This window comes from Brassica napus, unplaced genomic scaffold (assembly GCF_020379485.1).
Source record: "Brassica napus cultivar Da-Ae unplaced genomic scaffold, Da-Ae ScsIHWf_270;HRSCAF=446, whole genome shotgun sequence".
Taxonomy (NCBI): Eukaryota; Viridiplantae; Streptophyta; class Magnoliopsida; order Brassicales; family Brassicaceae; genus Brassica; species Brassica napus.
In genome coordinates, this window is record NW_026015992.1 from 277,328 (window position 1) to 304,683 (window position 27,356).

Genomic DNA, 27,356 nt, shown 5'->3' on the forward strand with positions numbered 1-27,356 from the left:
ATATAAGATAATTTTAAATTATCCAAAATATTTGAAAATATATATAAATAGTCAAAAGTAAATGACTAAAATAACTAAAATATACTTAAACACCAAAAATACTTGAAATATCTATTGATTCTCTATCCAAAAAATTCAAACCAAACCAATTCATATGTTAAGTTTAGGTATTTTGATATATGTTATTCAAATTTATATGTAATATATTATTTTGTTTATAGATTTTAAAAAATTTAAGTACATAAATGAATTTAAAATTTTTAAAAATCTTTTAAATGGGTTATCCGAACCCGGACCAAACCCGTAAAGATCCGAATGGAGCTGAAATCTTTGACTCCGATAACTCCAAGCCCAGATAGAACCGAATCCTAATGGATACCTTGACGCCCACCCCTAATTTTGTGAATATAATTTTATATATTTATGTCGCTTAAGACCTTAGTTATCTACTCATTTGATACAGAAAAACTTTAAATGATTTATATATGAACGATGATTATAATACTCTAAACAACTATGTATCTATGATAGTATCAGTTTGATTCTAATCCGAAAAATGGTTTTAAATTGTTTGTTCTGTTTTGAAAAATGAAAAAAGGTTCGATTATGGCTTCACCGTAAACCATACGACTCGATGACGCAATGATTATGATAGCGCCTAATTCACACGCCCCACACAATGCATACACATTAAACCTTCCCCACTTATTTTACATTTTATTTTTTGTTAAAACGAGATATAGAGCTTTCCCATTCACTAGTCAATGTTTTTTAACCAATCCACAAAATTAAACAAACCCATAATAAAGTATATAATAAAAGTCATTTCCTCTAGAAACATGTCTAACACTCGACCTATATATAAATAACATCAGACACCTTATTCTATACACCACTTAATATCAACAAACCAACTCCACAGAAACCAAAGAAAAACTCATGGCTAAGCTCATTTTCTTCTTAGCCGTACAAATCCTCCTCCTCGCCGTCGTTTCTTCCACCGGAGACGACGGAGAAAACTTTGCCAGAACCATAGATCGGAAGCTTCTCGGGCTCCACAAGAAAGAGAAGCTAACCCATTTCAAAGTCTATTGGCACGACATCTTAAGTGGTCCAAACCCAACCTCCATCATGATTCAACCACCAGTTAAAAACACTTCCTACTTCGGAGCCATCTCCATGATCGACAACGCCTTGACGGCGAGAGTTCCGATGAACTCAACTGTGTTGGGCCAAGCTCAAGGCTTCTACGCGGGAGCGGCCCAAAAGGAGTTGGGTTTTCTAATGGCTATGAACTTTGCTTTTAAGACAGGGAAGTACAATGGAAGCACCATTACGATTCTTGGTCGGAATACGGCGTTGTCGGAGGTTAGAGAAATGCCAATTGTTGGAGGAAGTGGGCTTTTCCGATTTGCTAGAGGCTATGTTGAGGCTCGGACAAAGTGGATTAATCTCAAGAACGGCGATGCTACTGTTGAGTATAGCTGTTATGTATTGCATTATTGATGTTTTTTGTCGTAATTATATATTTAATTTGACGACGTAATAATAAAGCAGATTTTTAAGTTTAAAATTTTAAGTTTTCTTTTTGCATTTTGGCTTATGGTGTGTGTGTGTGGTGAATTTGTGGTTGTAGGTTTGTCGTTTAATAATATTTGATGATAGTTTTATTTGAACGAGTTTTTGATGGTATGTACTCACTTTAGTCCTTTAGTATATGTTGTTTATGGTCTTGGACCGACATTTTGACGTGGTCGGTACAAGAACCCGAAGGACACGGTTGATGACTTTGACAAGCAAGCGAAATGAGATATTATGTTACTATTTCAATCGCATTCATCTTTGGTGGTAATTCGTGTAATGTAATAGCCAAACAATTATAATCAGTTAGTATATCATTGCTTTATAGCTTCTTGATTATTGGAACGACTTTAAACTCGATGAAGTGACTTCGCCTTGCAAGAAACATCTGTCTTCTTAACTTGACATACATCATATTTATTTTTGATTTGAAGAAGAAAAAAATAACTTTTATTTCTGTAAATCATTAGAACACGCACCACTTTTACAACAAAGAAAACAAGAGCAAAATGCTTGTTTTATGTAATTGGAAAAACGTACACTCAAATTTAAAACAAATCCTTTTAAGTTGAGTTAAACAAGGTTACTAACTTAGCCTAACCCATCAACAAAATAATGATCAGTTTTTGAAACATTAAACAAATTATTCTCATGTTCGTTTCTACGAAAGGTTAATGTCATGATCAAGATTGTTTCTGGATCTTCCACCAAAAAAATAGATTGTTTCTAGATCACCATGTGGCCAAGGAACCGCAAGCAAATTGGGTAGCTCTGGATAAGTATATATAATCTTCTCATTTCTTTTTTTTTTTGGAATGAAAATCTTCTCATTTCACTTTTCACTTATTTAGTTTTACTTTCCATCTGTGGGGTTAAAGTGGTTCTTTTAACAGGCACCTTAAAGCACGAAGCGAAACGGTGCAGAGATGAGTTACAATGTAACATCGTGGTGATACAGCGTTCTCAGGCAAAAGTAGGGTTCCCAACAAAGGATGCAGTGAAAGAGTGTGCTCTACCAACTGAACCAGAACTCGCATCTGAAAAGAACAAAACAGGTCGTTAGATTCAGTAAGAATAGTAGTTACAACTCCACTGAGCAGTCCAGAGGTTGGGTCACCATTCACAGGTACAGAAGCTGGGACACTGTTTAGTTTTTACCATTCCATTAGGTCATTTTTGGATGTGTTTTTTGTAAATGAAATTTTAAAAATATTTCCTCTTTTAATTACGTTGAGATGAGCATTCGTCCTCAATGTCTCAGGTAAAGCAAATCACACCACTCTTGAAACATGTTCATTCTTAAGTCAAACACTCTCTCTCTCTCAGACAAGAGTGAATATAAATTTTCAGGGAGGTTCAGTTGAAGTCAAGTAAATAAATTTGATGTCCAAAACAAAGTAATTAACAAACAAACCACCATTGGATGAAAAAAAAATGAAGGAAACATTGTTAAGTTGTCAACAAATCGAAGAAGAAAACGTTTTCAAGTGTCTCAATCGCACACAAAGAAACATCAAATAGGTTTTCACGAGGAAGGGTATGACGCCAGCCCTGAAGTTTCAGCCGCCGCCGCAGCTTCCTCATCGGAGTACAAATTATCACTCCTCCTAACCCCCGCGTGGATCAGAACCAACACGACGGCGGTCAACAGCGACCCGAGAATATTCCCCGTGGCGTGGGTGAACAAAAGCATACCGATGGTCAACGCCGAGAGAGAGATCATGACCGTCCGATCGTCGACCTGGTGACCGAAGAGCACGAGAGGCTCGTCGCGGAGGAAGTAGAGGAAGATCCAGAAGACGACCAAGATGGCTAAGACGAGGAGCGAGGTCGGGTGGTAGAGAAGGCTTACGAAGAGCATGAAGAGGACGGCGATGGCGTAGTTTGCTCTGAAGTAGACGAGATTCGTCTTCATTCTCGAGATCGCGTCCAAGAAACCCTGAGGAACAGTCATTGATTCCAGATCGAACATCGACCTCCATGGCCGCCGCGTGGCTAGACCTGCTTTGAGACGGTGCTTGACGTGTGAGATGTACTCGAGATCCACCGGAGGAGATGGATGAGACGACGTCGGAATCGCGCCGTAGTTCGTCATTTTTACGTTCACGCGTCTTTGAGATTGGTTGGGGAGAGAGAGAGAGAGAGAGAGATAATAGTTTTATGTATTGCCGGAAAAAAAATATGTTGTATTGCTCAGCCACTATGAGTTGGTGCAGGCATAAATGTCACTATATAGGTAAAAACAATAGAAAAAAAACAGATAACAAAACCAACTAAAATGCATTAATGCTTATATATTATTGTAAGTTCGTATCCTCCATCCCAACAGAAAAAAAAAATCTACATGTATAATTTTCTCTTTTTCTAGAACATTGTTCTATAAATGTTTACCTTTATTATAAAAGGATGAAACAAGATGTGGCAGTCAGTAGCATGTAGAGACGTTTTCTTTATTAAAAAAAAGTCTAGAAAGTATATTCTGGAATCAATTCCATAAAACTCACTAATTAAGTATAATCTGGTATTGATTCAACTTTTTTTATTCATCATTTTTAAGTCAGTCGACATAAATTTGCTCGGATCTCTACAGAACAGATTCTGAATTATGATCCAGCAGTTGTCAACGGGACTTTCCACTGATAATATTAAAACCTAACTCGAGTCTGAAGTGCCGGCTTAATCTAGAACCAGGATGTTGCAAAACGCTTGAAGGAATCTTTTCAAGGCATTAGGAACGCGACCTTAAGAGATTGAATTGCAGAGTTGTAATGTATCACAAGGCTCGCACCATACAGAGCCACATTTGAGCCTAAGGTTCATGATGTTTCTCGTGACGCAAGAACCTGTGGGAAGATGTGTCATGTGTTACAAAGTGATTGATAGCGCTGGACACTTGGTTTACATTGCAGGATGGGCATTTCATGGTGGCTTCAATCATTGGGAGAGCAAGAAGTAGGATAAGATTTTTTTAGAGGGGGGGGGGGGGGGGGGGGGGGGTGGAGAGTTTTTTTTTAATTCTGAACTGAATAATTTCACTTTTCAGTGTATAGAATCTGCAGCAGATTCACCAACTTGAAATAGTGTTAAATAATGCAGCTAAACTACGAGAGAGATTTGCGGTGTATATAGTGATAATGATGTATCGGATCATCAGAGAGGCAAATATGGGAAACAAGAGGCACATCACATCCAAGGCATAATCTAAACTTCTTCTTTCTCGCAAACAGAGAAGAGAGACGGAGTGTTTGAAGCAGTTGCTACCAAAGCACTACAACCAACATCAATGAACTTGTGTCTAAAGGGTCTCCTGTTTCATTTCGATGCAGCAGTCTTAGTTTACTTGCTAGTAGCATTAATAATAAGAATTAGGTAATGACCTGCGCAGGGTGAAATAATTTAAAATATTTATGTTACCAAATTTAAAATTTTGGTTTTAAAAATTTAGGACTATCTTATGTGTATTTGCAGTTAATAAAGGTTTAATTATTTCAGTTTATAACTATCACTAAATTAAAAGACGTTTAGAAATTAAAAGGCTTTTAGGTTTCGTTATATGTATTATGAAAGGTAGCAAACATGTGAAAATATCAAATTGAAATCAATCGAATAAATAAGATGTTCTTAGTGGAAATCAAGTATATTATATTGCCATATAAGACCATAAACCCAATTACTACATAGCAAGGCCATTTATATTCGATTTTATAACACTAATTCAGCATAGTAGATTTTATGTACTCTCCAACTATATTTGGTATGTGAATTAATAGTGATCAGTTCTGGTATGTTTAGACTTGTCTATTACTCCAATTATAGGTTTTAACCGAAACTGAAGTTCTATAGCAGCATTTAAAAAATTACCACTTCTTAGAATATAGATAGGTTGCTAGACCTTAAAATAATTATCAAAACCTACAGTTACAAAAAAAAATTTATTCAAAACCTATAATGGAACTTGGCACCATGGTACTTTTTTTGTCATCAAATACAGATTCATATTGACTCTGTGAACACTTGATAGATCTTGATCCATGTGAACGACAAACGACGGTTGCTTCCTAACACTGCGTGCTAGGCTATCGGCTCTTGAGTATAAAAAAATGCTAATATACTTTATGGAGCTCCAAGTTGAGTATAAAAGAATGCTAATATACTTTATGGAGCTCCATGGTACTTTGAGTATAAAAGAATGCTAATATACTTTATGGAGCTCCACGTTGTATGTTAATCTCCGTATTAGGCCACTTGATGAATTATGAATAATTTTTTGATGTTCTATTTTGATGAGGAGTGTCATGAAGAAGAACAACTTTAAAGCTTTGACATTGTTCATCAAATGTTTCTTATGAGATACATCTGAAGACGTTTCTCATGTGCACAATCTTCAACTTAGATTATATCAACCGGACGTTATACTAATGTTTCTCATAGGAAATTTTCTTTTTACATGTATAATTACTATTGTTAGGTGTGGTAAAATATTTATCAAGCCATGTAATGTAGTAACGTTAATTATTAAGGATTTAAGGTTCATATAAAGTTATAGTAATATGTATAATAGGTAAGATCAATGTACCATCTTTTCGTTGCTCAAAAAATAAAAGAACGTACCATCTTTTCTTCCTAACAAAAGTTGATGTAACCACCAATATATCAAAAAAGCAAGAGTTTTGTATGGATGTGACTGCCAAGTCTGACACCATTCAACGTTATTTGAATTCTCACCGTCTAGATGCCAAAATCTTCGCAAGTTTATCAACAAAAAATGCCAAAATCTTAGCAAGTCTATCAACACAAAGTTTTTTTTTTTTTTGGTAAAATCTATCAACACAAAGTTTTCAGTTCATTACTATTTAACTCACAGAAAGCTTGGCTCTCTCGAGTTAAGTAATCATCAAAGTTTTTTGCTCTCTACGTGAGCTGAGACTCCAAGTATCTCCGGGCAATTCCGCTTAATATGCCCCATACGACCACATCCAAAACATCCCTTAGTTTTGCATGGTCGAACGTGTATCCGCCCACGCTGTCCGGACATGGATGTCTGCTCCGTTCCTGAGTCTGCCGCCTGGTCGTCCCATGTCCGTTTCAGAGTTCCCTTTGGCGCTTGGGATGCTCTAGCTTGCTGAACCTCCACGTCAATGTTTCTCTCCATCAGGACTGCAGTCTCCACCAGATCGACCATGCTCACATACCTCCGCACTTGGCATCTGTTCTTAATGTCAACCCGCAAGCCCCTCAGGAACTTTTCTATATGTTCCCTCTCATCAACGTACCTGCTTACAAACTTTCTCAAACGATGGAACTCCTGCTCGTACTCCCTCACAGTTCTAGTTCCCTGACGCAGCTCTGCGAAGTCTTTATCCATCTGATCTATGGCTTCCTCCGGAAAGTATCTCCTGGCGAATTCATCCTTAAAGTCGTACCAGTTGAGCACATACCCTTCGGGGGTTCCTTGAACCACATTTCCCACCAGATATGAGCTTCTTCCCTCAAGTAATGGGCTGCTAATTCTTTCGGTATTCCACTGGACACATGCTGGACTCAAAGTTCCTTTCCAGCACTTGCCACCAGTCCTCTGTGGCTAACCTGTCAGTACCACCACCGAAGGTCTCAGTACCCAAGTCCCTCATTCGTCTCAATGCGTCCCAGTATGAGGGTAGCGGCCCGGTTGCTGGCGCAAGTGGAGAAGGCCTTTCCTGACCGGCACATCCTTGTACTTGCAGAACCGCTGTGGCTCGAGAGGCCAGTCCCCCTGCCGAGCTCTGTTGCAGCAACGGCCCAAACAGCTCCTTGAGTCCATGCAAGACGGCTGCCCACTCACTGCCGCAGTGTCTCCCACGGCAACATGTGTTTGGCCATTCGCACCATCCTGCGGCTGCCCCACACTGCGTGTGCACTCGAGTGTCCCTGCTGCCTCAGTTCGGTTGGATGCGGTTTGGTTTCCAGTGTTTCTTGGCTGGGACAGAAGGTTCACTCTTCTCTCGGACGACATCTGTTCCGAAGATTCATAAGAGACAAGAAACGTAAATACAGGCATGTAATAGTACAAGTCCATAAAGATGAGTGAGTACCAGAAAACCATCGTGTTCTCCATAAGAACCACGAAAACTGCCATTCATATTGTTGAAATGCATCTGATATGATCCACCTGGACACATAACATATCACAAGAAAGGAGTTAGCGACTTGATGAAAATACCAATTGCTTCAAGGAAAGATAGGTTCATACCATATCCCCAGGGCCTACTATCAACAGCAGCAAGTTCTGCTCTTAGCCTTTCAACATCACGTGCCATTGAAACCATGTTATGTTCCATAGCTTGCCACTGCTGCATAAGCTCAAACTTTTCCTTCTTCTCATAGTCAATAGCACCTCTGTTCCAAAAGCAAAAGTAGAACCGAAACCCAGAAGTTCAGGCATTAAAGTGTATAACTAATAGAATTGAGTAATAATAAAAAGGGTTCAATCTTATACCTAGCGTGCATAAGCTCTTTCTTCAAGTCTTGAACCTCAGCTCTCAAACCTGGAATCTGCTTGTTATCTGATTGCAATTTGAGCAAATCTTTCCTAAGAATCTCAACATCTCCACTAAGTTCACGCTTAATGTCATTTAGCTTCTGAACTTCACCGCGCAACAGTGCAGCCTCTTCTTTGTCAGACTCTGAAGCAAGAGCATCAGCCTCCCTTATCTCACCGAACTCCCTCGATTGCAGATCATGTTGAGCACGGAGATCACAAATGATGAGGTTCATCCGGTGAAGCTCATCCTTGGCAGAGGCGAGTTCTCGCTCAAGAAGCACGCGGTGCTCAGCTAGTCTGTGATTATCATTAAAAAGCCTTTGGATTTCAAGAGTCTGTATATGAAGATCTTCCAACAGTCTCTCGGGAGAGAACCCACGTGGATCATGATAACTTCCAGACATTCTCAACTACCAAAAAAAACAAAACAAAAAAAGTATAAGAAGCCAAGAGCGATTACATCAATGTGGAGAGTTGGTAAACCAGAATCATGCGTTTTCTCAAATATAAAGGGAATTTAGATTGTATAACATCAAAAACCTAAACCTATGGAATCTATTTCGAATTGCATTTGATCAAAATGGAAACGAGCAAAACTGCCTTAATCCAGAATCATGCATTTACTCTCTCAACTATAAGAAGAAAACTAGGTAAAATCAACCTAAACCTAAGACCTAGATAGGATCAATTTCGAATTGGATTTGATCGCAAGATTCAAAGAGGATTAAAGTACAGAAAGAAATTGCGAAAAGCATAAGAAACCTTATCTGCTGCGGATATCGTCTTCTACCTTCCTTTTGTGGTCTTGATTTTGAAGTCGGTCTCTCGCTCTCTCTCTCGCTCTCTCCCTCTCTCACGACATAGGTTCTCTTCTTGGCTGCGTTCTAATATCTAATGACGACGGATTGAAAATCTTCAGTATATTTTTTTTCTTTATTGGGCTTCTAATCGGTTCGAATGAGCTTTGTTTCTGAACTTGCGCGTACTTTGCCACGTTCCTCCTATGGAGAACCAAGAATATCTTTCTTAATCATATTAATTAGTGAACATAGGATTGGTAAATTAAAAAAAATTAAATATGCATATAAAAATGGTTGGATTTTGTATTTAAACGTTAATTTAGTGTAGATTAAAGTGTTGAATTTAATAGATAAATCTATACTATTATTAAAGGTAGAATATTTGGTTTTTCAAATTATTTACAATCGGTTCGACTCGTGACCATTCTGAAAACAAGATGAACAAATAGGAAAAAAAAAACGTAAAGAAATAAAATAGCAGGAATAAAAGGAATGATTGTTTTTTTAAAAAAATTAACAAAAAATAATTTTATTCTTTATTTCTCTACAAAAAAAATGAATGAGAGAAAATGAGAAGAAAAAATTATTTCTTGTGAATTGTGATTTTTCTAAAGAACGTTAGAAAATGTATTATTCCTCATCATTCATTGGTCACCATTCATAGCAAATGTTATGTCATTGACATTTAATTTTAATATATATATGTATATTACTTATTTAAATTAACAATAGAATATTCCCTACATTTATGGTAATTAATGATTTCTATATTTTGTGAATCTATAATATTATAAAAAATAATCCCAAATAAAATTTTTGTCCTTGGTTTTTCAAGTTATTTATAATATCATGTCATTTACATATAATTTTAATATATACTAGAGCTTGACCCGTGCACGGGCTTTTCTTTTTTTAGATTTTTTTTTGTTTAATGACATTTCTAAATAATAGATTATTTGAATATTTTATTTTTAAGTTCTTACAAACTTATCTGGACCTAGAAAAATTCAACTTGAATTTCGATCAAAAACTTGTAATATCCTAATGAAGTTTAATTTTAAAACCAAAAAGCTGATATCTAAAAAACTGATTTGTACTCGACTGAGTACTTGAATGTCCATGTATTGATTATGTAACAAATAAAAATTCTCTGTTAATCGGTTTGAATTTTTTTTTTAACGAATGAAGCAATTCATTCATACATGTGAAATTATTATTGCTAACATATAAAAATAAATGATGTCAAATTATGATAGTAAATACAATTAATGATATAATTAGAAAAGTTATAAAACACTTTAAAATAAGTAAATTGTGTTTTATACTTTATAATAAATGCTCTCGAATAAATTAGAAAAGATCATCAGTGAAATGGTTATAATTATTTAAAAGGAAATTAAAATCTGTAAAAATTAAGAAACAACTTAAAATAGATAAGTATTATTTTGTACTTCAATTTTAGTTTTAGTAGAATAAATAATTGATTAAAAATATGTAAGGTTTTTTTAAATGTTACCTGATTTAGTTGGGATACAAATTTATTTGTTTAGATTTGGTGGAAAAAAAGATATCTTTGTATATTAACTAACTAATTTAGAATTTTCAATATGTTTTGGATATAGTTAATACAAAAGAGTGTTCATGGAAATCTTGGATTTGATTCTGTTGACAAAACTAAATTGAAAAATAATCTAAACCAATTGTGTACGTGTTTCAAAATCAATCGGTATATAGAAATATTTAATTGTGCTGTTAATAGATTAATTGGATTGCGTAGATATCTAATCTATTAAAACTGAAGTACAATTAGTACTTAACCCTGACTTTTTCCTAATAATTATAATAGATTGCCACTGGATTTAAAAACTTTGTTTTAAAATTTTCCTAAACCACTCTAAATAAATTAACGTCAATTAGTCTTAACATCAATTAAAATTTTTTTGAGATACTTTGAAACATAATTTTCTTAAAAGAGAAGCTATAATACATTGTACTTCAAAATAAATTTGTAGTAAATATCATATTTAAAAAATACACTAAGTTTCTAATAGAAACAAATACATTAAGTTGGATAAAATATTTTCTTTTAATTTGAATAGAAATGAATCTTTCTAACAAAATCTTTTATATAAGTGCAAACTAAACATTATATTATTGGTTTTATATTCACAATGAAAATACTTCTATTTTTGGGAAATTGTCACAAATACCACATTCATAGTACCACTTTTCATGTTTACACTAACCACTTTTATCATTACTTTTAATGAAGGGTAAAATCCAATTATACCCTTAGGGTTAACTAATCTATGCTTAGGTTTAGAGTTGAGGGGTGGAGTACGGTTTTTAGAATATAAAATTTATGATTCTAATAAATATATAAATAAATACTTAAAAAATATATAAAAAATTTTAAAAAATAGTTTCAAACATAATTTTCGTTTTCAAAAATAAATTTGAAAAAAAAAATTAAAAAAAATTCGTAAAAAAACTGAAAATTTTTTTTTTATAAAAAAGTTCGAGTTTGAAAAAAGTATAATTCGAAAACATAAAAAAAAATTACATTTTTTTATTTTTTTATTATTTTTTTATTTATTTAAATAATGTTTTATTATATATAAATAACAAGGGCATAAGAGTCTTTTGCCACTTAATGAAAAAGATATTTTTGAAAATGTCTCATTAGTGGTGGTAAAAATGAAAAGTGGTATCATGAAAGTGGTAAACATGTAATTTCCCCTCTATTTTTCTTAGTATTTTTATATATTTTGATTATATTTAGTAAAATTATATTGAAAACCACATAACAATTCTATGAAACATAAAAATATACACCAATAAGATAATAAAATAATATGAAAGTGAAATTTCTAAAATTTAAATAATTTATATACGATAAAATCAAATATTTTCTTATTTTATTAATAAAAATAGAAAAAAATCTAAAAAAAATAAAACTTTTATAAGTTAATATCTATATAAATTAATAAAATTTTAAAGTCCCAAAATTATTAATTTACAGATGTGCTACTGTATGTTGTTAGGATTTATTATGAAAAAATAAAATAAAAATAATGTAAGCAACTTTCAAGGGGATTGTCCAATTAAAATATCACACATGAAAGAAGTCATGATTTCTATTTTAAAAGACTAGATAAGATTTTAAAATTTTCAAAATCTAAGATTTCAAAGTTAATGTTTTCAACATCCAAAAGCAAAATATATGATGATTGATATACACAAGAATAAAAACTGAAACCAAATCAAACACAGAAACTGAAAATACAATCAGAGAGTAGGAATGGTTTTGGATCCAATGAACTGTTTCAGAATGGCTTTTTCTTGATCAATCCTCTTCTTCTCTTCCGCATTTCTCGGTTTCACTTTTCTTTTCTCCTCCAAGATCCATTTGAAGAGCTCACGTTGTTGCTTCTCCGGTATTGGCTCACGTGCCTTGATCACAACAGGCTCTGCAACCACTGCAGAAGGCGCAGGCTTTTCCATGGTAACAGAAGCCGCAGCGGCTGAATCTGATTTAGCAGCAACCTCTTCACTTGAAGAATCGATATCCTTTTTCTTAGGCCTCAAGAAAAGGTAGCCTGCAAAAGCAATAAGACCAAGAAGAAGCACCAGTAAAGTGTGTAATGAAAGTCTCTGTGAAGGCATTTGCCACCATATAATGCAAAGATTGTAACCTCAGCAGTCCTAGTAGGGTACATATAGATATCAAACAGGTTATCGATCATGTTACGGGTTAAAGATGAGCAAAATTGGTTAAACCTCAGAGTCAAAGTATGTGTATCAATAGACAGCAAACACATAGAGCGTAATCATCTGAAGCAGATCACCAAAGGTCCAAAACCAAAGATCTATTTCAAATTCAAAGCAGAAATGCTAGATTCTCTTGATTACCTCCGGCGGCGAGATTAACGGTGAGGAGAAGAGGCCAGACATATTTGTACCGTCGAGCGAATGATTCTTTCGGAGGCTGAGGAGGAGGAGGAGGAACAGAGTCACCACTCATCGTGGAACCGTAGGCTTCGAGGTGCTTGAGCTGAGCGATAATATGTGAATCAGATGAGAAGTCAAATCATATTACCAAACGTGAAAGATTCGTTGAGTGAGCTGGAAAGAGAGAAGGAAAGCGACAGCTTTTTTTGTTTGTTTAAACATTTTACCTTTCTTCTTGGGTTTATTCGTGAAAAGCTTGGGACCTTCTTCATTCATGGTTATTTCTATTCGTCCTGCCACCAAAACCTTTTCTTACATTTTAATTATGATTTATATATTTTTTCATTACGAATTTAATCTTAATTTTTTCTTTCAAATAAAAACCTCAGGAAATTTCCTGGATTAGTTTTAAAATGCCGTGAACTATTAGCTCAGATGTATATCTTTAGTGAAATACCCTATGATAACACTAAAAAAGTTTTTATCACAAATATAAATTCTAAAAATCAAAATGATCAAAATGTGTCATTAAAGAAGTAAATATATATTTATATCTTTAGGATTTACTAATCCAAACTTTAGATAAAATTAAGGGGTGGAGATTTGAGTTTGAAGTTTAAATATATATATTTTTTAAATTTTTGTTTTTTAATTTTTAATTTTTTTTTATATATCTAAAGTATTAATGTCTTTTTATCTATTAAATAAAATATTTTGGTTATTTTTCTCTTTGTGATATATTTTTGTGACCAAACTTGAAAATACTCTATTTATGAGAATTACCCATATCTTTATGTATCTGTATATACGTGTGTTATATGTATTATATGTTTTGTAATTTGTGATTGGAGAAAGACGAACAAACGAGAAAGAGAGAGCTAGAGATAATCAGATTCCTTCTTATTCATCTATTTATTGTCTTATGACAAGCTTTATATAGGGCATGAAAGTCGGTTTATATGAACCGACTAAGACAAAAAGACAAAACTATAAGATAAATATTATCACCCATATATAAAAAGGACAAGTGTCCAAGATGAATAATCATCTAATTTTCTAACATCCTTCTTTAATAATTTATTTTGTATTACGTAGTGCCTTGTTAAAAATCTAGTCACAGAAAAATTCATTAGAACAAAAACCATGACAAGGAAAAATAGTACACTGCCGTAATTTCTCCTTGATAATAGCAGACATAGGTTCTTCTTCATAGGTCACGCAAATGTAAATGTCCACTCTTTTTTATTTTTCTTGAGCTTCCGTTTATACGAGAAAAATCTTGGAGGAATGTCACTCTTGATAAATTTTTGTTTGAGTTGAGCGACATACGTCGAATTGTCTTCAAATATTTTCGCCGGCTCTTTCTCGTTAACTATTCCATTTGATTATTGTATGTGGTGACTCATTGACCCAAGTTACATACATTCTCGACATGCTTTGTGAAGCGCAATAGTTTCTGCATGATTCGAAGATGTCGCAACCAGAGTTTGTTTATGGGACCACCAAGAGATCGCGGTTCCACCAATTGTAGAAACATAGCCGGTTTGCGATCGAACCTTATGAGGATCTGATAAGTATCTCGCATCTGCAAAAACCAACCATACCAAACTCGGGTTTTCTATAATAAATCAACCATAAATCAACTGTACTTGGAGAGAACGGATATATTCTCGACTCCATTCTAATTTCCATGAATAGGAAATGAGTTGTATCTTACAAAAACATTAGTGTCTAAAAGTATATTTAATCAAATACAACTTGCAAGATATATAAGTTCACGTATGCTTTATTACCATTAGCATCTCCAAAGTACTTATTTATATAAGATCTTACCATAGTCTTTTAAAACAACTTCTCTTTTAACATTGAAAGATCTATTTATCATTGGAGTACTCAAATGAGTAGTTTTATCCATATAAAACATTTGAATAACCTCTTCATATAATTTGATTAATGCACAAATATTCTTTTTCGGAGATGCTCTATTTGGAGCACACGACAAAACTTTGTCTTACCGAGATTTTTCATTTCGAACTCCTCTTTCATATGAGTTCGAGCATTATCAACTTTCTTTTGAGTTACAATTATGTTCAGATCACAAAGTCAGATGACGATTTTTTTATAAAAATGCATAGATATATCGCATTATTCACATATCTTTTACTCAAAAGATATTCACTTAAGCGATTGTACCACATGCGTCTGTAATTGTGTATGAAGATGCTACAAAAAAAAACACTGTTACACATAAAACAGATTTTTTTATCGAAAAATGTTCAATATATTCAATTTTTACATTTCTTGTTGCATTATTTCGAAGTTTTTGGTTAAAAGGAAAAAAACTAGTCTGAACTCTATCGTGTAGGCCAGCCATCTTGACAGCCCTTTCTCATAGGCATATATGTATGTCCTATGGATATTGCAAGCCGGATGCAGACTCTCTTATCGACAACTAGATTTTTCTTTTAGAAGTATGAAAAAGTTATAATGTACAAAACATAAACATAAAGTTTATTGCATAGTAATAAAAATTTAACAAAATGAAATGATTAATTCAAAAAGTAATAAACTTATCGTTCATGTTGTCGTCTTCATTCTTCAACAACAACTTTAAATATTTTAGTGACAACGATATTTTTCTTTGTTTGATGAGCTGCGACACCCATAATTAGTTGGGCTTGTACTTTCGTGTTCTCAGCCCATTGTCATTAATCTCCTCCAGCCGCAGCAATCATCGTTGCAATCGTCTCCGCCCCCGCAGACGGTGGTTCATACGTCCCAGTCGATGATGCATACACCGCAGCAACAACAGTCATTAGTTTCTCATTTCCATCTCTATCCGGTAAGAAATGGATTTCATCGTAATCCTTTCATTATCTAATGTCAGTGGTATTCGCAGTTGGTCGAGAAATTAACAGATGCAATTGAAACTGGAACGCGAGATGATGCACTGGTTCGTTTTGTTACCCATAAGTCTTTAGGTGAATTTCTTAGGGTTCTTGGTGTATGTTGAATTTGACTGGTTGTGGAATATGCAGCAGGTGACTGAATTGAACAGCCATTTTGACAAGTGCCAGCAGCTCTTGAATTCCATTTCAGGATCTAAAACCATGGTAAGAGTGATCAGAGACAAAAGTGTATGGTCTTGATATAGTTTGGCTTATGGGAATTTACTACCGATGTTTGTATTGTTTAATAGACTGTTGATGGACAAAAGAGAAATCTAGAAGAAAGTGAGCAATTGCTTCAAGAAAGAAGGTAAAGCAAGCAAGCAAACCTGTTGCAACATATCATCCTTTAGTTGATCAAGATCTTTTTCTTACACTTTTGTCTTGTTGAAATCTTTGGTCAGGGTCTTGATGGTGGAATATAGGAATTCTATTGAAGACCTTCTCAAGATGGAGCCTTAGTTTGATTATATCGTGTCTTTTGTTTTACATCAACACTGAAACAAAGTCAAAGTCTTTGTGTGCACAACGTACAAAACCACTTGTATAACTTCCTTTTAATTAAAAAGACACTATATCCCCCTCCCCTCTCTTTAGTGTTGCTGGAAACGGTTTCAGTTGAAGATAAGCTCGATGAAGATGAACCAGGCACTTCTGCCTACTCCGTTTGTTGTAATCTTGGAGTGAGCTTGTACTTCTTCCGCGAGCTTTCGGAGCAGATTCATGAAAGTAGAAAGAAGCTTGGTTGATAAGGAGCTCAGCCAGGTAGCTTTTAAACCAGCCATTGATTTTAGAATAGATTGAGAACAGAGCAACAAGGGATTGTAACCGGAGACATGCAAGACTGAGCACAGGAGCGTCAAGCGTGCGTGCAGAGAATGAAAACCCCATTCCCTTGCATTCAAAAACCTCCTCTTATCAGATCGTAATGCTTCTTCAACTACGCTCAATAAGCTGGGCTTTGTTAATCCAAAACAAGGTGGGTCTTTATCACGGCCCAATATAAAACTTCTTTTAAAAAAATTTTCTAGTTAAGTTTAAGACGCAACTAGATGAGTGGGGGAGGGAATCGAATGCCGTGTCCGACTTTTTATTTATTTCTTCTGCTTTTTGTTTATTAAAATTATATTTAAAAAAAAAAAACAGAAATCTATTTTGTAGCTCTTCCTCTCGTATTTTCTCTTCTTCGCCCAGACAGACAAGAAGCTGCTGCCTTTATCCGAAGAATTTAGGGTTTTTATTTCTTTACCTCGTCGTACAATCAAAATCATCGAAACCCTAATTTCAAACCAGGTGAATCATCTTCTCTCTCTTTGTTCCTACTCAATTATTGCTTTCTGCTCCTTTTTCAATACTCAGTTCTGATCTGGATAATATTTCGTGTTTTCGCTTCACCCCCAAAACAGTCCCGCTTGATTATTTTTTTTATATTTTTTTACTCCAAAAATCGAAATCTATTTTAGATCCGAGGAATATCCTGTTTTATAAATTTTGATTTTTAGAATTGTATGTTTACGTAATTGAGATTTTTCTTTTGCCGAAAATGTTTTTGTAACTATTTGTTTTTAAATATGATCTCAAACATCTGTTTCAACGATAATGACACCAGTTGTCACTTTCATGTTATGTAAAAGAAATCTCTTGTCTTAATTGTCCAGGCTTCAGCATCCTCTTGTCGTTTCGTTTGCTCCCTAAGAGGTTCATGTCTGATCTTGAAGTTCAAGTCCCCACTGCATTTGGTAAATTCTCAACTGAATTAAACACCTTTGTATGCTTGATATTGTTGTGAACATAACTGTGTAACTTTCTTCTTGTTGGGAAGCTCATTTTATTTGATCATGTTTTTTGGTGATGATATATAAAAGATCCTTTTGCTGATGCAAATGCTGAGGACGCTGGAGCTGGAGCTGGAACAAAGGAATACGTGCACATACGTGTTCAGCAGCGTAACGGTAGAAAAAGCCTGACCACTGTCCAGGGTCTTAAGAAAGAGTACAGCTACACCAAGATCCTCAAAGACCTCAAGAAAGAATTCTGCTGCAATGGCACTGTCGTCCAGGACTCTGAACTAGGACAGGTCTGTGTGTTTCTTGAAAACCTTTTTTTCATTACATCTGGCTACTAGGCATATTTGCTGTTTGTAATCAAGAATGCTAGTCTCTGATTAATACTTTTGGTAGCAAGAGCAAATCTGACCCCACATTAAAAGAAAAACATTTAGGTTTGAAAATTGAACCTTTTAGATATATTTTTATCATGATGACTTGAGAATCTTTTTAATAAATTGTAGGTTATTCAGCTTCAAGGTGATCAGAGGAAGAACGTCTCTACCTTCCTTGTCCAGGTAATTTCCCTCTTTGTTATTTTTTTCCACATTAGGTTTGTATTATAGCAAAAGATGGTGAATTCTGATCTTATGAATCTTGTTTGAACTAGGCTGGTCTGGTGAAGAAGGATAACATCAAAATCCATGGTTTTTGAGCAAATTCTACCTACTTCATCTTTGCGCTTCTCAAAGGCAGTATGAACAAACATATATGTATTAATAATGTTTTATACATATAAAATATATTGTCAGAAAAAAAAAGAATTAACGGTTTGCTTATGAGCGAATGTAACACAAATGTATGAACTTTTCATTTGCGTTTGTAGCGTGAGATTATCAATAAAACTTTGTGAAATTGAGTGATTTAAGATGACTAGCAAGCAATAGAAAGCCAAACTAATCCGGACGTTAGAAGAGATTTACAGTATAAACCAAAACGGAGATAACCGTTTTTAGAGCCATTTGCTCGTGTAGTTTCACTTGTATGTCAGGCAGGCATCGTCAGTACGGAAGATCTGAGTCATATAGCAAGTAGTCAGTGTGTGTATATTCCATTAGACATAGTTTATAAATAAAATCTAGAAAATTGTTGGTTATATTCGACATGAGTCGTATTGATTTGTTGTAGAATCAAAAGAAGATAATTTAATAATTCCAGTGCTAATTGCGATGAATCTAAACGATGTAAATTACTAATAAACAAATCATGCACTCATCTTTATTTTATTTCGTGTTTTTAGTTAATAAATAAATAATGAAGAAAGTGGGTAATTTCTAAATTATAAATAGGAGGAGCTAGGCTGAATGAGAGAAACAGAGAAGGGAAACAAAAACCGTACGTTGGTTTTTGAGTTGCAGAGTGTGTGAGAGAGTGAAGGAGGAGAAGAGAGAAAGGTTAACCTCTCTTCCGTCTTTAGAGAGAAAGAGAAAAAAAAAAAGAAAAAGAGGGGGCAGCCTCTCCTTTTTCCTTCCACATTTTCGATCTCTTTCTCTCCCACCGCTCCTTCCTCTTCTCACATCGACGATCAACGCTTTTTCTTTTCCTTTTTTTTTCTTTCTCGAAACGCGTTTCTTTCTTCGTGTTGATCATGAACGAGCCTCCCGCGTCCAGGTAAATCTCGCCACGGCAGTTTCTCCGATCTCTATGACGTGATGTTCACGCAATTTCATCCATTGTCATCTTCTATCGAAATTTCAAACAATTAAATAACCCTAATTTCATAATCTTATAGCCTCCGATTAGGGATATATATATAGCATTAAGCAGAGCCGGAGATTATTTGAAACAATTATAAACCTATGTTTTTGTTGGGAACAAACCTATCTGACGTTAACCTAACATGTTTTGTTCATTTTGGCAGTATCGAGGATTTCTTCATCAACAGTTAAAAAAAAAGCTTGTCTTTTACATATTGAAGAAATGGCTCGTCGTCATAGAATTAGGTCAAGAATCAGGAAAAGCCATTTCTACACCTTCAGATGCCTTAGACCCAAAACTCTCGACGATCAAGGCCCTCACGTCATCAACGGACCAGGCTACACTCGCATCGTCCACTGCAACCAGCCTCATCTCCACCTCCTCACCAAGCTCCTTAGGTACCGATCAAACTACGTATCCACCACCAGGTACAACATGCTCACATTCTTGCCCAAATGCTTGTACGAGCAGTTCCACCGCGTCGCCAACTTCTACTTCCTCGTCGCTGCCATCCTCTCCGTCTTCCCTCTCTCCCCTTTCAACAAATGGAGCATGATCGCTCCTCTTGTCTTCGTCGTTGGGCTTAGTATGGGTAAAGAGGCCCTGGAGGATTGGCGCAGGTTTATGCAGGACGTTGGGGTAAACTCCAGAAAATCTAGCGTTCACAAAGGAAATGGTGAATTTGGTCGCAGGACGTGGAAGAAACTCCGCGTAGGAGATGTGGTGAGAGTTGAGAAAGATGAGTTTTTCCCAGCTGATTTGTTCTTGTTGTCGTCTAGCTACGAGGACGGGATCTGTTACGTGGAGACTATGAACTTAGATGGAGAGACTAACTTGAAAGTTAAGAGATGTTTGGACGTTACTTTGGCTTTCGAGAAAGATGAATCTTTTCAGAGTTTCTCCGGAACGATCAAATGCGAAGATCCGAATCCTAACTTGTATACATTCGTTGGGAATCTGGAGTGTGATGGACAGGTTTATCCACTAGATCCTAACCAGATTCTATTGAGAGATTCTAAGCTGAGGAACACGAGTTATATCTACGGTGTTGTGGTCTTCACCGGTCATGACACAAAGGTTATGCAGAACTCTACAAAGTCTCCTTCCAAGAGAAGCAGCATTGAGAAGACAATGGACTATATAATATACACTCTCTTTGGACTTCTTTTGTTCGTCTCCGTCATCAGCTCTCTAGGATTTGCCGTGATGACGAAACTCGTGATGGCGGATTGGTGGTACTTGCGACCAGACAGGCCTGAGAGCTTAACGAACCCAAGGAATCCTTTGTACGCTTGGGTTGTCCATCTGATCACTGCTCTCTTGCTTTACGGCTACTTGATTCCCATCTCGCTCTACGTCTCCATCGAGTTGGTGAAAGTACTGCAAGCGACTTTCATCAACCACGACTTGCAGATGTATGATAGCGAGAGCGGGACTCCAGCTGAGGCGCGCACGTCCAATTTAAACGAAGAGCTGGGACAAGTTGACACCATCCTTTCTGATAAAACGGGAACGCTGACGTGTAACCAGATGGACTTTCTTAAATGCTCGATTGCTGGTACTTCTTACGGTGTCCGTGCCAGCGAAGTAGAGCTAGCTGCTGCAAAGCAGATGGAGATGGATCTCGAGGATGATGACATTACAAACCTTCCTATGAGTAAAGGCAGGACACAACGCTACACGAAGCTTGCCAGCAAGACGTCGTCGGATTTTGAGCTGGAGACTGTAATCACTGCTAGCGACGAGAAGGATCAGAAGAAGACCAGTGGTATCAAGGGGTTTAGTTTTGAGGATAAGCGTCTAATGGATGACAACTGGGTGAATGAGCCTAATTCAGATGACGTTTGATGTTTTTCCGTATACTGGCGGTTTGTCATACTGCTATTCCTGAGGTGGATGAAGATACTGGGAAGTGTACTTATGAAGCTGAGTCTCCTGATGAAGTTGCTTTCCTTGTTGCTTCTAGGGAGTTTGGTTTTGAGTTCACTAAGAGAACTCAGTCAAGTGTTTTTATAGCTGAACGGTTCTCACCTTCAGGCCACCCAGTTGATAGGTCAGACTCTTAAACTTAATCAGCTGATCTCTCCGTATAAATGTCTAATCATGTGGTGGTAATTTTGCAGAGAATACAAAGTATTAAATCTATTAGACTTTACTAGCAAAAGAAAAAGAATGTCTGCCATTATCCGAGATGAGGAAGGGCAGATTCTTCTACTCTGTAAAGGCGCTGACAGGTTTGGCTGCTTAACTTCAAGCCAGTTCCATATTGATTATTAGTTCTTATTCTAAGCAACTTTAGTTCTTTGCAGCATCATATTTGACCGGTTATCAAAGAAAGGAAAAGATTACCTGGGAGCTACTTCAAAGCACTTGAATGAATATGGTGAAGCTGGTTTGCGTACATTGGCACTCGGTTATAGAAAGCTGGATGAAGCTGAGTATGCGGCATGGAACAGTGAATTTCACAAAGCTAAAACTTCAGTAGGAGCTGATAGAGATGAATTGCTGGAGAAGGTATCAGATATGATGGAAAAGGAATTGATCCTTGTTGGAGCTACTGCTGTAGAGGACAAACTTCAAAAAGGGGTATGAAGCATAGTTCATTTTTTTTTTATTATTAATGAAATCATTTTCAGCTTACTGTTAGCAGCTCACTTGATCAGGTGCCTCAATGCATAGATAATCTTGCCCAAGCTGGTCTTAAGATATGGGTTTTGACTGGAGATAAGATGGAGACAGCAATAAACATAGGGTTTGTTCTTCTTTGTTGCTCATACCATAATAGACTATGGAAATAACTTCTTTAAACTAAATGGACTTAAATAATTTGGTTTGGCCAATGCAGATATGCCTGCAGCTTACTCCGACAGGGTATGAAGCAGATAGCCATTTCATTTACCAATGTAGAGGAGTCTTCACAGAACTCTGAAGCTGTATGTATAATGTCCATTCTATTAAAAAATTACATCAGTGTCTCAGTAGAATCTTGCATCTGATGTAAAATAATGTTCGTTAATGTGCAGGCTGTAAAGCAGAACATATTAATGCAGATCACAAATGCCTCACAGATGATCAAAATAGAAAAGGATCCACATGCAGCGTTTGCCTTGATCATTGATGGGAAGACACTTACCTATGCTTTGAAGGATGATGTCAAGTATCAGTTTCTTGCACTTGCAGTTGCCTGTGCATCCGTAATTTGCTGTCGCGTGTCTCCTAAACAAAAAGCACTTGTATGAAAAAAACTCCCATCAGTTTTTAAAACCTTTTTTTCTCATTTGAAACATAATGCATCCAAGAACATGACATTGTCTTGGATATTTTATTTTTCAGGTAACAAGGCTAGCTAAAGAAGGAACAGGGAAGACAACTTTAGCAATCGGTGATGGTGCAAATGATGTTGGGATGATTCAAGAAGCTCATATTGGTGTCGGCATCAGTGGCGTTGAAGGCATGCAGGTGCTTAAACTTTTCTTCAACACAATGAAACATGCTTAAAAGTTTTTTTTTTAATTTGATAAAAATAATATCTGTTTTTTTGTTGCAGGCTGTAATGGCAAGTGACTTCTCCATAGCCCAGTTTCGGTTTCTGGAGAGACTACTTGTTGTCCATGGACATTGGTGTTACAAGAGAATAGCCCAAATGGTAATATATTAGATATATCACTAGACCACATCTATATGGTGTCTTGATCGGTAATTGTTTTTCTTTGTCACAGATTTGTTATTTCTTCTACAAGAACATAGCGTTTGGCCTTACTCTCTTCTACTTCGAAGCCTTCACCGGGTTTTCTGGTCAATCAATATTCAACGACTCCTACTTATTACTCTTCAACGTTGTCCTAACCTCTCTCCCTGTCATTTCTCTCGGAGTTTTTGAACAAGATGTTCCTTCTGATGTCTGCTTACAGGTTATCATCTTCACATTAGGAAAAAACAAACCTTCTTAATTTAATTTAATTTAATTTAATTTAATTTAATTGCCTTTTTCTCCTTCTAGTTTCCTGCATTGTATCAACAAGGCCCCAAGAACCTATTCTTCGACTGGTACAGAATCCTCGGATGGATGGGAATGGAGTTTACGCATCCATAGTCATCTTCACACTCAACCTCGGAATCTTCCACGTCCAATCATTCCGCTCTGATGGCCAAACCGCAGACATGAACGCCATGGGAACGGCCATGTTCACTTGCATCATTTGGGCAGTAAACGTTCAAATCGCTCTAACCATGAGCCACTTCACTTGGATCCAACACGTGATGATTTGGGGAAGCATAGGAGCTTGGTACATCTTCCTCGCCCTTTACGGCATGTTACCACCCAAACTCTCTGGCAACATCTTCCACATGCTCATCGAGGTTCTAGCGCCTGCACCGATCTTCTGGCTCACCAACCTCCTGGTCATAGCGGCCACAACACTCCCTTACTTGTTTCACATCTCGTACCAAAGATCAGTGAACCCTCTCGACCATCATATTATACAAGAGATCAAGCATTTCAGGATCGATTTGGAGGATGAGAGAATGTGGAAACGAGAGAAGTCAAAGGCTAGAGAGAAGACAAAGATTGGTTTCACGGCTAGGGTCGATGCTAAGATAAGACAGCTAAGAGTCAAGCTTCACAGGAAACATTCGGTTTTGAGTGTCATCAGTGGGACTTCTTCTAATGATACAGCTTCAAACATGATTTGATACCCAAGTAAGTTTTGTTTTAACTCATTGTTTTCTATGAGTGGGTTTCAAAATAGATGAAAATATATAAAAAAAAATTATACTCTTTGTTTTCTCACTATTCAAATCGTTTATATGATTTAGAACAATTAGAAAAGAATTGTACTGTGTTTGTGTATGCGTACACTAATATCCTAATGGAAAAAAAGAGACGTGATTACTGATTTAATAATCTATTTTTATTGTTTGTGTATACTGTACTTTGTTTTTTAAACGAGCCCATATATAATAATTATATATCCACTAAAAGCTTAATCGACGCCTATTACGAAAAACTTTGTGTATCAGACGAGAAAATAAATAAATATTGCATCATGCGATTAAGAAGAAACATGTTCAGATGAGACATATATGTTCGAAAATGAGACGAGAGGTATCGATGAGTAGATAGAGAGAGAGGAACAGACAAAGATGGGTCAAAAATCAAAATAAGAAGCTTGCAAAACAAGTAACCTTTTCTTCTTCAACGGCGAACAACAGTGGTTTTCTTTTCTTCTTCTTCAAAGCAGGTCGGCGACGTTTGAGGGAAGCTCCTCAACAACAACATTGTAGAATTTCTGAATATCAAAAAGCATTCTCTCATCATCCTTCGTCACAAAGTTAATTGCCACACCTTTCCTCCCAAACCTTCCACTTCTTCCGATACGGTGAAGGTAATTCTCCGGCTGAGTCGGGAGGTCAAAGTTGATGACCAGAGACACTTGCTGCACATCGATACCACGAGCCAAGAGATCCGTCGTGATGAGGACACGGGAGGAACCAGACCTGAACTCTCTCATGATGATGTCTCTCGTGTTCTGGTCCATGTCTCCGTGAGTGGCTGACACCGTGTGGTCACGGCTCCTCATTTTGTCAGTGAGCCAGTCCACCTTGCGGCGAGTGTTGACGAAGATGACGCTCTGAGTGATGGCTAAGGTCTCGTAGAGGTCGCAGAGAGTTTCGAGCTTCCACTCTTCCTTCTCCACGTTCACGTAGAACTGCTTGATACCCTCAAGCGTGAGCTCGTCGCGCTTCACCAGGATTCTCACCGGTTTGCTCATGAACTTCCTCGTGATCTCGAGAGCCTCTGGTGGCATCGTAGCTGAGAACACTCCGACCTGAATCTTTGGTGGGAGAAGCTGGAAGATGTCGTAGATCTGATCCTTGAAACCACGGGAGAGCATCTCATCAGCTTCGTCAAGGACAAACATCTTGATGGAGTCAGAGCGAAGAGACTGTCTTCGGAGCATGTCAAAGACACGACCGGGAGTTCCAACCACAACGTGAACACCGGCCTGGAGAATGCGCTGATCCTCACGGACACTGGTTCCACCAACACAAGCATGGACCTTGACGCCAAGGTAGTCTCCGAGAGCACGCATGACCTTCTCGATCTGCTGAGCAAGCTCTCTGGTGGGAGCCAAGACGAGAGCCTGGCACTGGACGAGGGAGAAGTCAAGCTGCTGCAAGACACCAGAGCAGAAAGTGGCGGTTTTGCCAGTACCAGACTGAGCCTGCTGGATCACATCAAGACCCTTGCAGAAGGGAACGATTCCTCTTTGCTGAATAGCAGAAGGCTTTTCAAAACCTGTAACAAAAAAAAAACAACAATCAAGCCCCCAAGTATAAGACAAGAGTTAAGAGGATGTGACTATGATGATTCATATTAATGACATACCATAGGCATAGATACCCCTAAGAAGGTTCTCTTGCAAACCCATGGCATCAAAGCTCTCATGGACCTCATCATAGGAGGTGAAGAACTCATCCTGTCCCTCAAGGCTGCACCAAAATAAGAAATAACAATTAGCCAAATATGGAAAATCATAGAGAGAGAGAAGACAAAGTATTATTATTATTAAAAGACATACACTTCATTGAGCCTCTGGTCAAACTGACGAGTATCGAACTGGGTGCCTTCAGGTGCTGATCCTGCCATGACTGTAACAAACACACACCCAAACACACATTCAGATATAAAAGACAACAAAATTTATGTCAGGAGAGAAACAAAGCTAATGGGTTCATCCAATATCATATAGATACCATCCCAAATATATCCATAAAAGCATTTAGTAAGTTTTGAAAATCAACAAGGAGATAAACAAAGCTAATGGGTTCAACCACTGATTGATCCATGTTAGGACGACGACGCAGATCAAATTGAAAAACTCTAGAATCGACCCATCGCCAAATCAATCGTAAAGAGATTAAATACAGAGAAGAAGATCCAAATCTCAAAAAAATCAGAGAGAAAGTAGAAGAAGATTTGCGAACCTTGGGAGACTGAGTAGGATGGAGAGAGATTGAGAACAAAAGTGAAAGACTTTCTTAGAGAGCTTGAATGAAATCTTCCAAGCTCGGATCTGAAGCGATTAGTAAAGAGATAAAAAGCGATAGGTAGAGAGAGACTCTGAATGTGTAGTAAACGTGTAAGCCTGTCCGTTCCTTTTATTTATGTTCAAGGGTCTTACGGTTTCCTCTTATTACGATTTGCTCTTCTTTTCTATTTCCAATTTTACCCCATAATTTTCTTTTTCTCACTTCTCCACCTGTCTTATGATTTCGTGTAAGAGAGATATGCCTTTATGAATTGAATCACACAGTTGTTGACAACACATTCATTCGTAATCTCGTATATATTAATTGAGAAACTTTATAACATTGTTTTGTAGTCACGTATTACCATGAAAATGAAATTCATAATTCTTAGATAAATAAATTGGTTCACTTAACTTATATTATATTTTTTTACTAAAGTAACTATTAAATTAATAAATAATGTACAAAAGAATATTTTCGCATTTTTCTTAAATAAAAGCTACAAAATTGTCTAATATGGTTAACGTATATATATGACAATAAATAATTATGAATAATAAATATTTGATAATAATTTTTGTATCTTAGCTCCTTTTTATTTAGTTTTAAATTTTTAAAAGATATTAAACAACCACATCAACCATATAATAAACAAAATTTTTTTTTTATATGTTATATTTTAAATTTTTTAAAACGACTATAAATTACTAAAAATGTTAAATATCTCACACTAAAATTTTGTGATTAATAGTTTAACTTTTTTTTTTTGTAATAACAAGATACAAATATATTCCAGCAACATGCAAAATATCTAGACGCTTTTTGTTTTGTTTTGTTTTTGGTTTTGATTTTTATATTTAGATATTGTATTAAAATCAAGTCTTACTTGATTGTAATAATATCGAAAGGTATCTAATTGCGACCTGTTCTTATGATTTCTTATATGTTAATTAAGATATGCGTATTTATCTTGTTTATGCACATGTTCATATTATATTTA

The 27,356-nt window shown here is 36.2% G+C and overlaps 7 protein-coding genes and 1 pseudogene across 8 annotated transcripts; 4 read left to right on the top strand and 4 right to left on the bottom strand.

Moving 5' to 3' along the window:
• Positions 1 to 720: 720 nt before the first annotated feature.
• Positions 721 to 1,670, top strand: LOC125601972 (dirigent protein 20-like). Its single transcript, XM_048773909.1, has one exon. The coding sequence runs from the start codon at positions 940 to 942 to the stop codon at positions 1,504 to 1,506; it is 567 nt and encodes a 188-aa protein (XP_048629866.1). The 5' UTR covers positions 721 to 939; the 3' UTR covers positions 1,507 to 1,670.
• A 1,266-nt stretch (positions 1,671 to 2,936) lies between these two features.
• On the bottom strand, positions 2,937 to 3,934 carry LOC125601973 (PRA1 family protein F2-like). Its single transcript, XM_048773910.1, has one exon. The coding sequence runs from the start codon at positions 3,674 to 3,676 to the stop codon at positions 3,107 to 3,109; it is 570 nt and encodes a 189-aa protein (XP_048629867.1). The 5' UTR covers positions 3,677 to 3,934; the 3' UTR covers positions 2,937 to 3,106.
• Positions 3,935 to 6,276: 2,342 nt separating this feature from the next.
• On the bottom strand, positions 6,277 to 9,105 carry LOC125601974 (protein FLX-like 3). Its single transcript, XM_048773911.1, has 5 exons — positions 8,864 to 9,105; positions 8,057 to 8,511; positions 7,811 to 7,956; positions 7,653 to 7,729; positions 6,277 to 7,573 (listed from the first exon to the last, which is right to left on the bottom strand). The coding sequence occupies exons 2-5, from the start codon at positions 8,503 to 8,505 to the stop codon at positions 7,217 to 7,219; spliced, it is 1,029 nt and encodes a 342-aa protein (XP_048629868.1). The 5' UTR covers positions 8,506 to 8,511; positions 8,864 to 9,105; the 3' UTR covers positions 6,277 to 7,216.
• Positions 9,106 to 12,061: 2,956 nt separating this feature from the next.
• LOC125601975 lies at positions 12,062 to 13,139 on the bottom strand. The gene is made up of 3 exons (XM_048773912.1): positions 13,080 to 13,139; positions 12,814 to 12,955; positions 12,062 to 12,500 (listed from the first exon to the last, which is right to left on the bottom strand). The coding sequence occupies exons 1-3, from the start codon at positions 13,122 to 13,124 to the stop codon at positions 12,190 to 12,192; spliced, it is 498 nt and encodes a 165-aa protein (XP_048629869.1). The 5' UTR covers positions 13,125 to 13,139; the 3' UTR covers positions 12,062 to 12,189.
• Positions 13,140 to 15,452: 2,313 nt separating this feature from the next.
• LOC125601976 (mediator of RNA polymerase II transcription subunit 9-like) lies at positions 15,453 to 16,387 on the top strand. Of its 2 annotated transcripts, none has more exons than XM_048773914.1 (5): positions 15,453 to 15,694; positions 15,752 to 15,805; positions 15,894 to 15,965; positions 16,052 to 16,110; positions 16,205 to 16,387. In XM_048773914.1, exons 1-5 carry the CDS (start codon positions 15,638 to 15,640, stop codon positions 16,260 to 16,262), a joined length of 300 nt encoding a protein of 99 aa, XP_048629871.1. In that variant the 5' UTR covers positions 15,453 to 15,637; the 3' UTR covers positions 16,263 to 16,387. The 2 variants fall into 2 exon arrangements, with proteins under 2 accessions (XP_048629871.1, XP_048629870.1); XM_048773913.1 differs by having other exon boundaries at positions 15,456 to 15,694; positions 15,891 to 15,965.
• Positions 16,388 to 16,864: 477 nt separating this feature from the next.
• On the top strand, positions 16,865 to 18,489 carry LOC125601977 (protein translation factor SUI1 homolog 2-like). The gene is made up of 5 exons (XM_048773915.1): positions 16,865 to 17,093; positions 17,459 to 17,539; positions 17,666 to 17,877; positions 18,091 to 18,144; positions 18,237 to 18,489. Exons 2-5 carry the CDS (start codon positions 17,503 to 17,505, stop codon positions 18,279 to 18,281), a joined length of 348 nt encoding a protein of 115 aa, XP_048629872.1. The 5' UTR covers positions 16,865 to 17,093; positions 17,459 to 17,502; the 3' UTR covers positions 18,282 to 18,489.
• Positions 18,490 to 19,090: 601 nt separating this feature from the next.
• Positions 19,091 to 24,612, top strand: LOC106346733 (annotated as a pseudogene).
• LOC125601978 (eukaryotic initiation factor 4A-1) lies at positions 24,353 to 26,499 on the bottom strand. Its single transcript, XM_048773916.1, has 4 exons — positions 26,312 to 26,499; positions 25,906 to 25,975; positions 25,713 to 25,816; positions 24,353 to 25,622 (listed from the first exon to the last, which is right to left on the bottom strand). The coding sequence occupies exons 2-4, from the start codon at positions 25,971 to 25,973 to the stop codon at positions 24,556 to 24,558; spliced, it is 1,239 nt and encodes a 412-aa protein (XP_048629873.1). The 5' UTR covers positions 25,974 to 25,975; positions 26,312 to 26,499; the 3' UTR covers positions 24,353 to 24,555.
• Between the last annotated feature and the right edge of the window lie 857 nt (positions 26,500 to 27,356).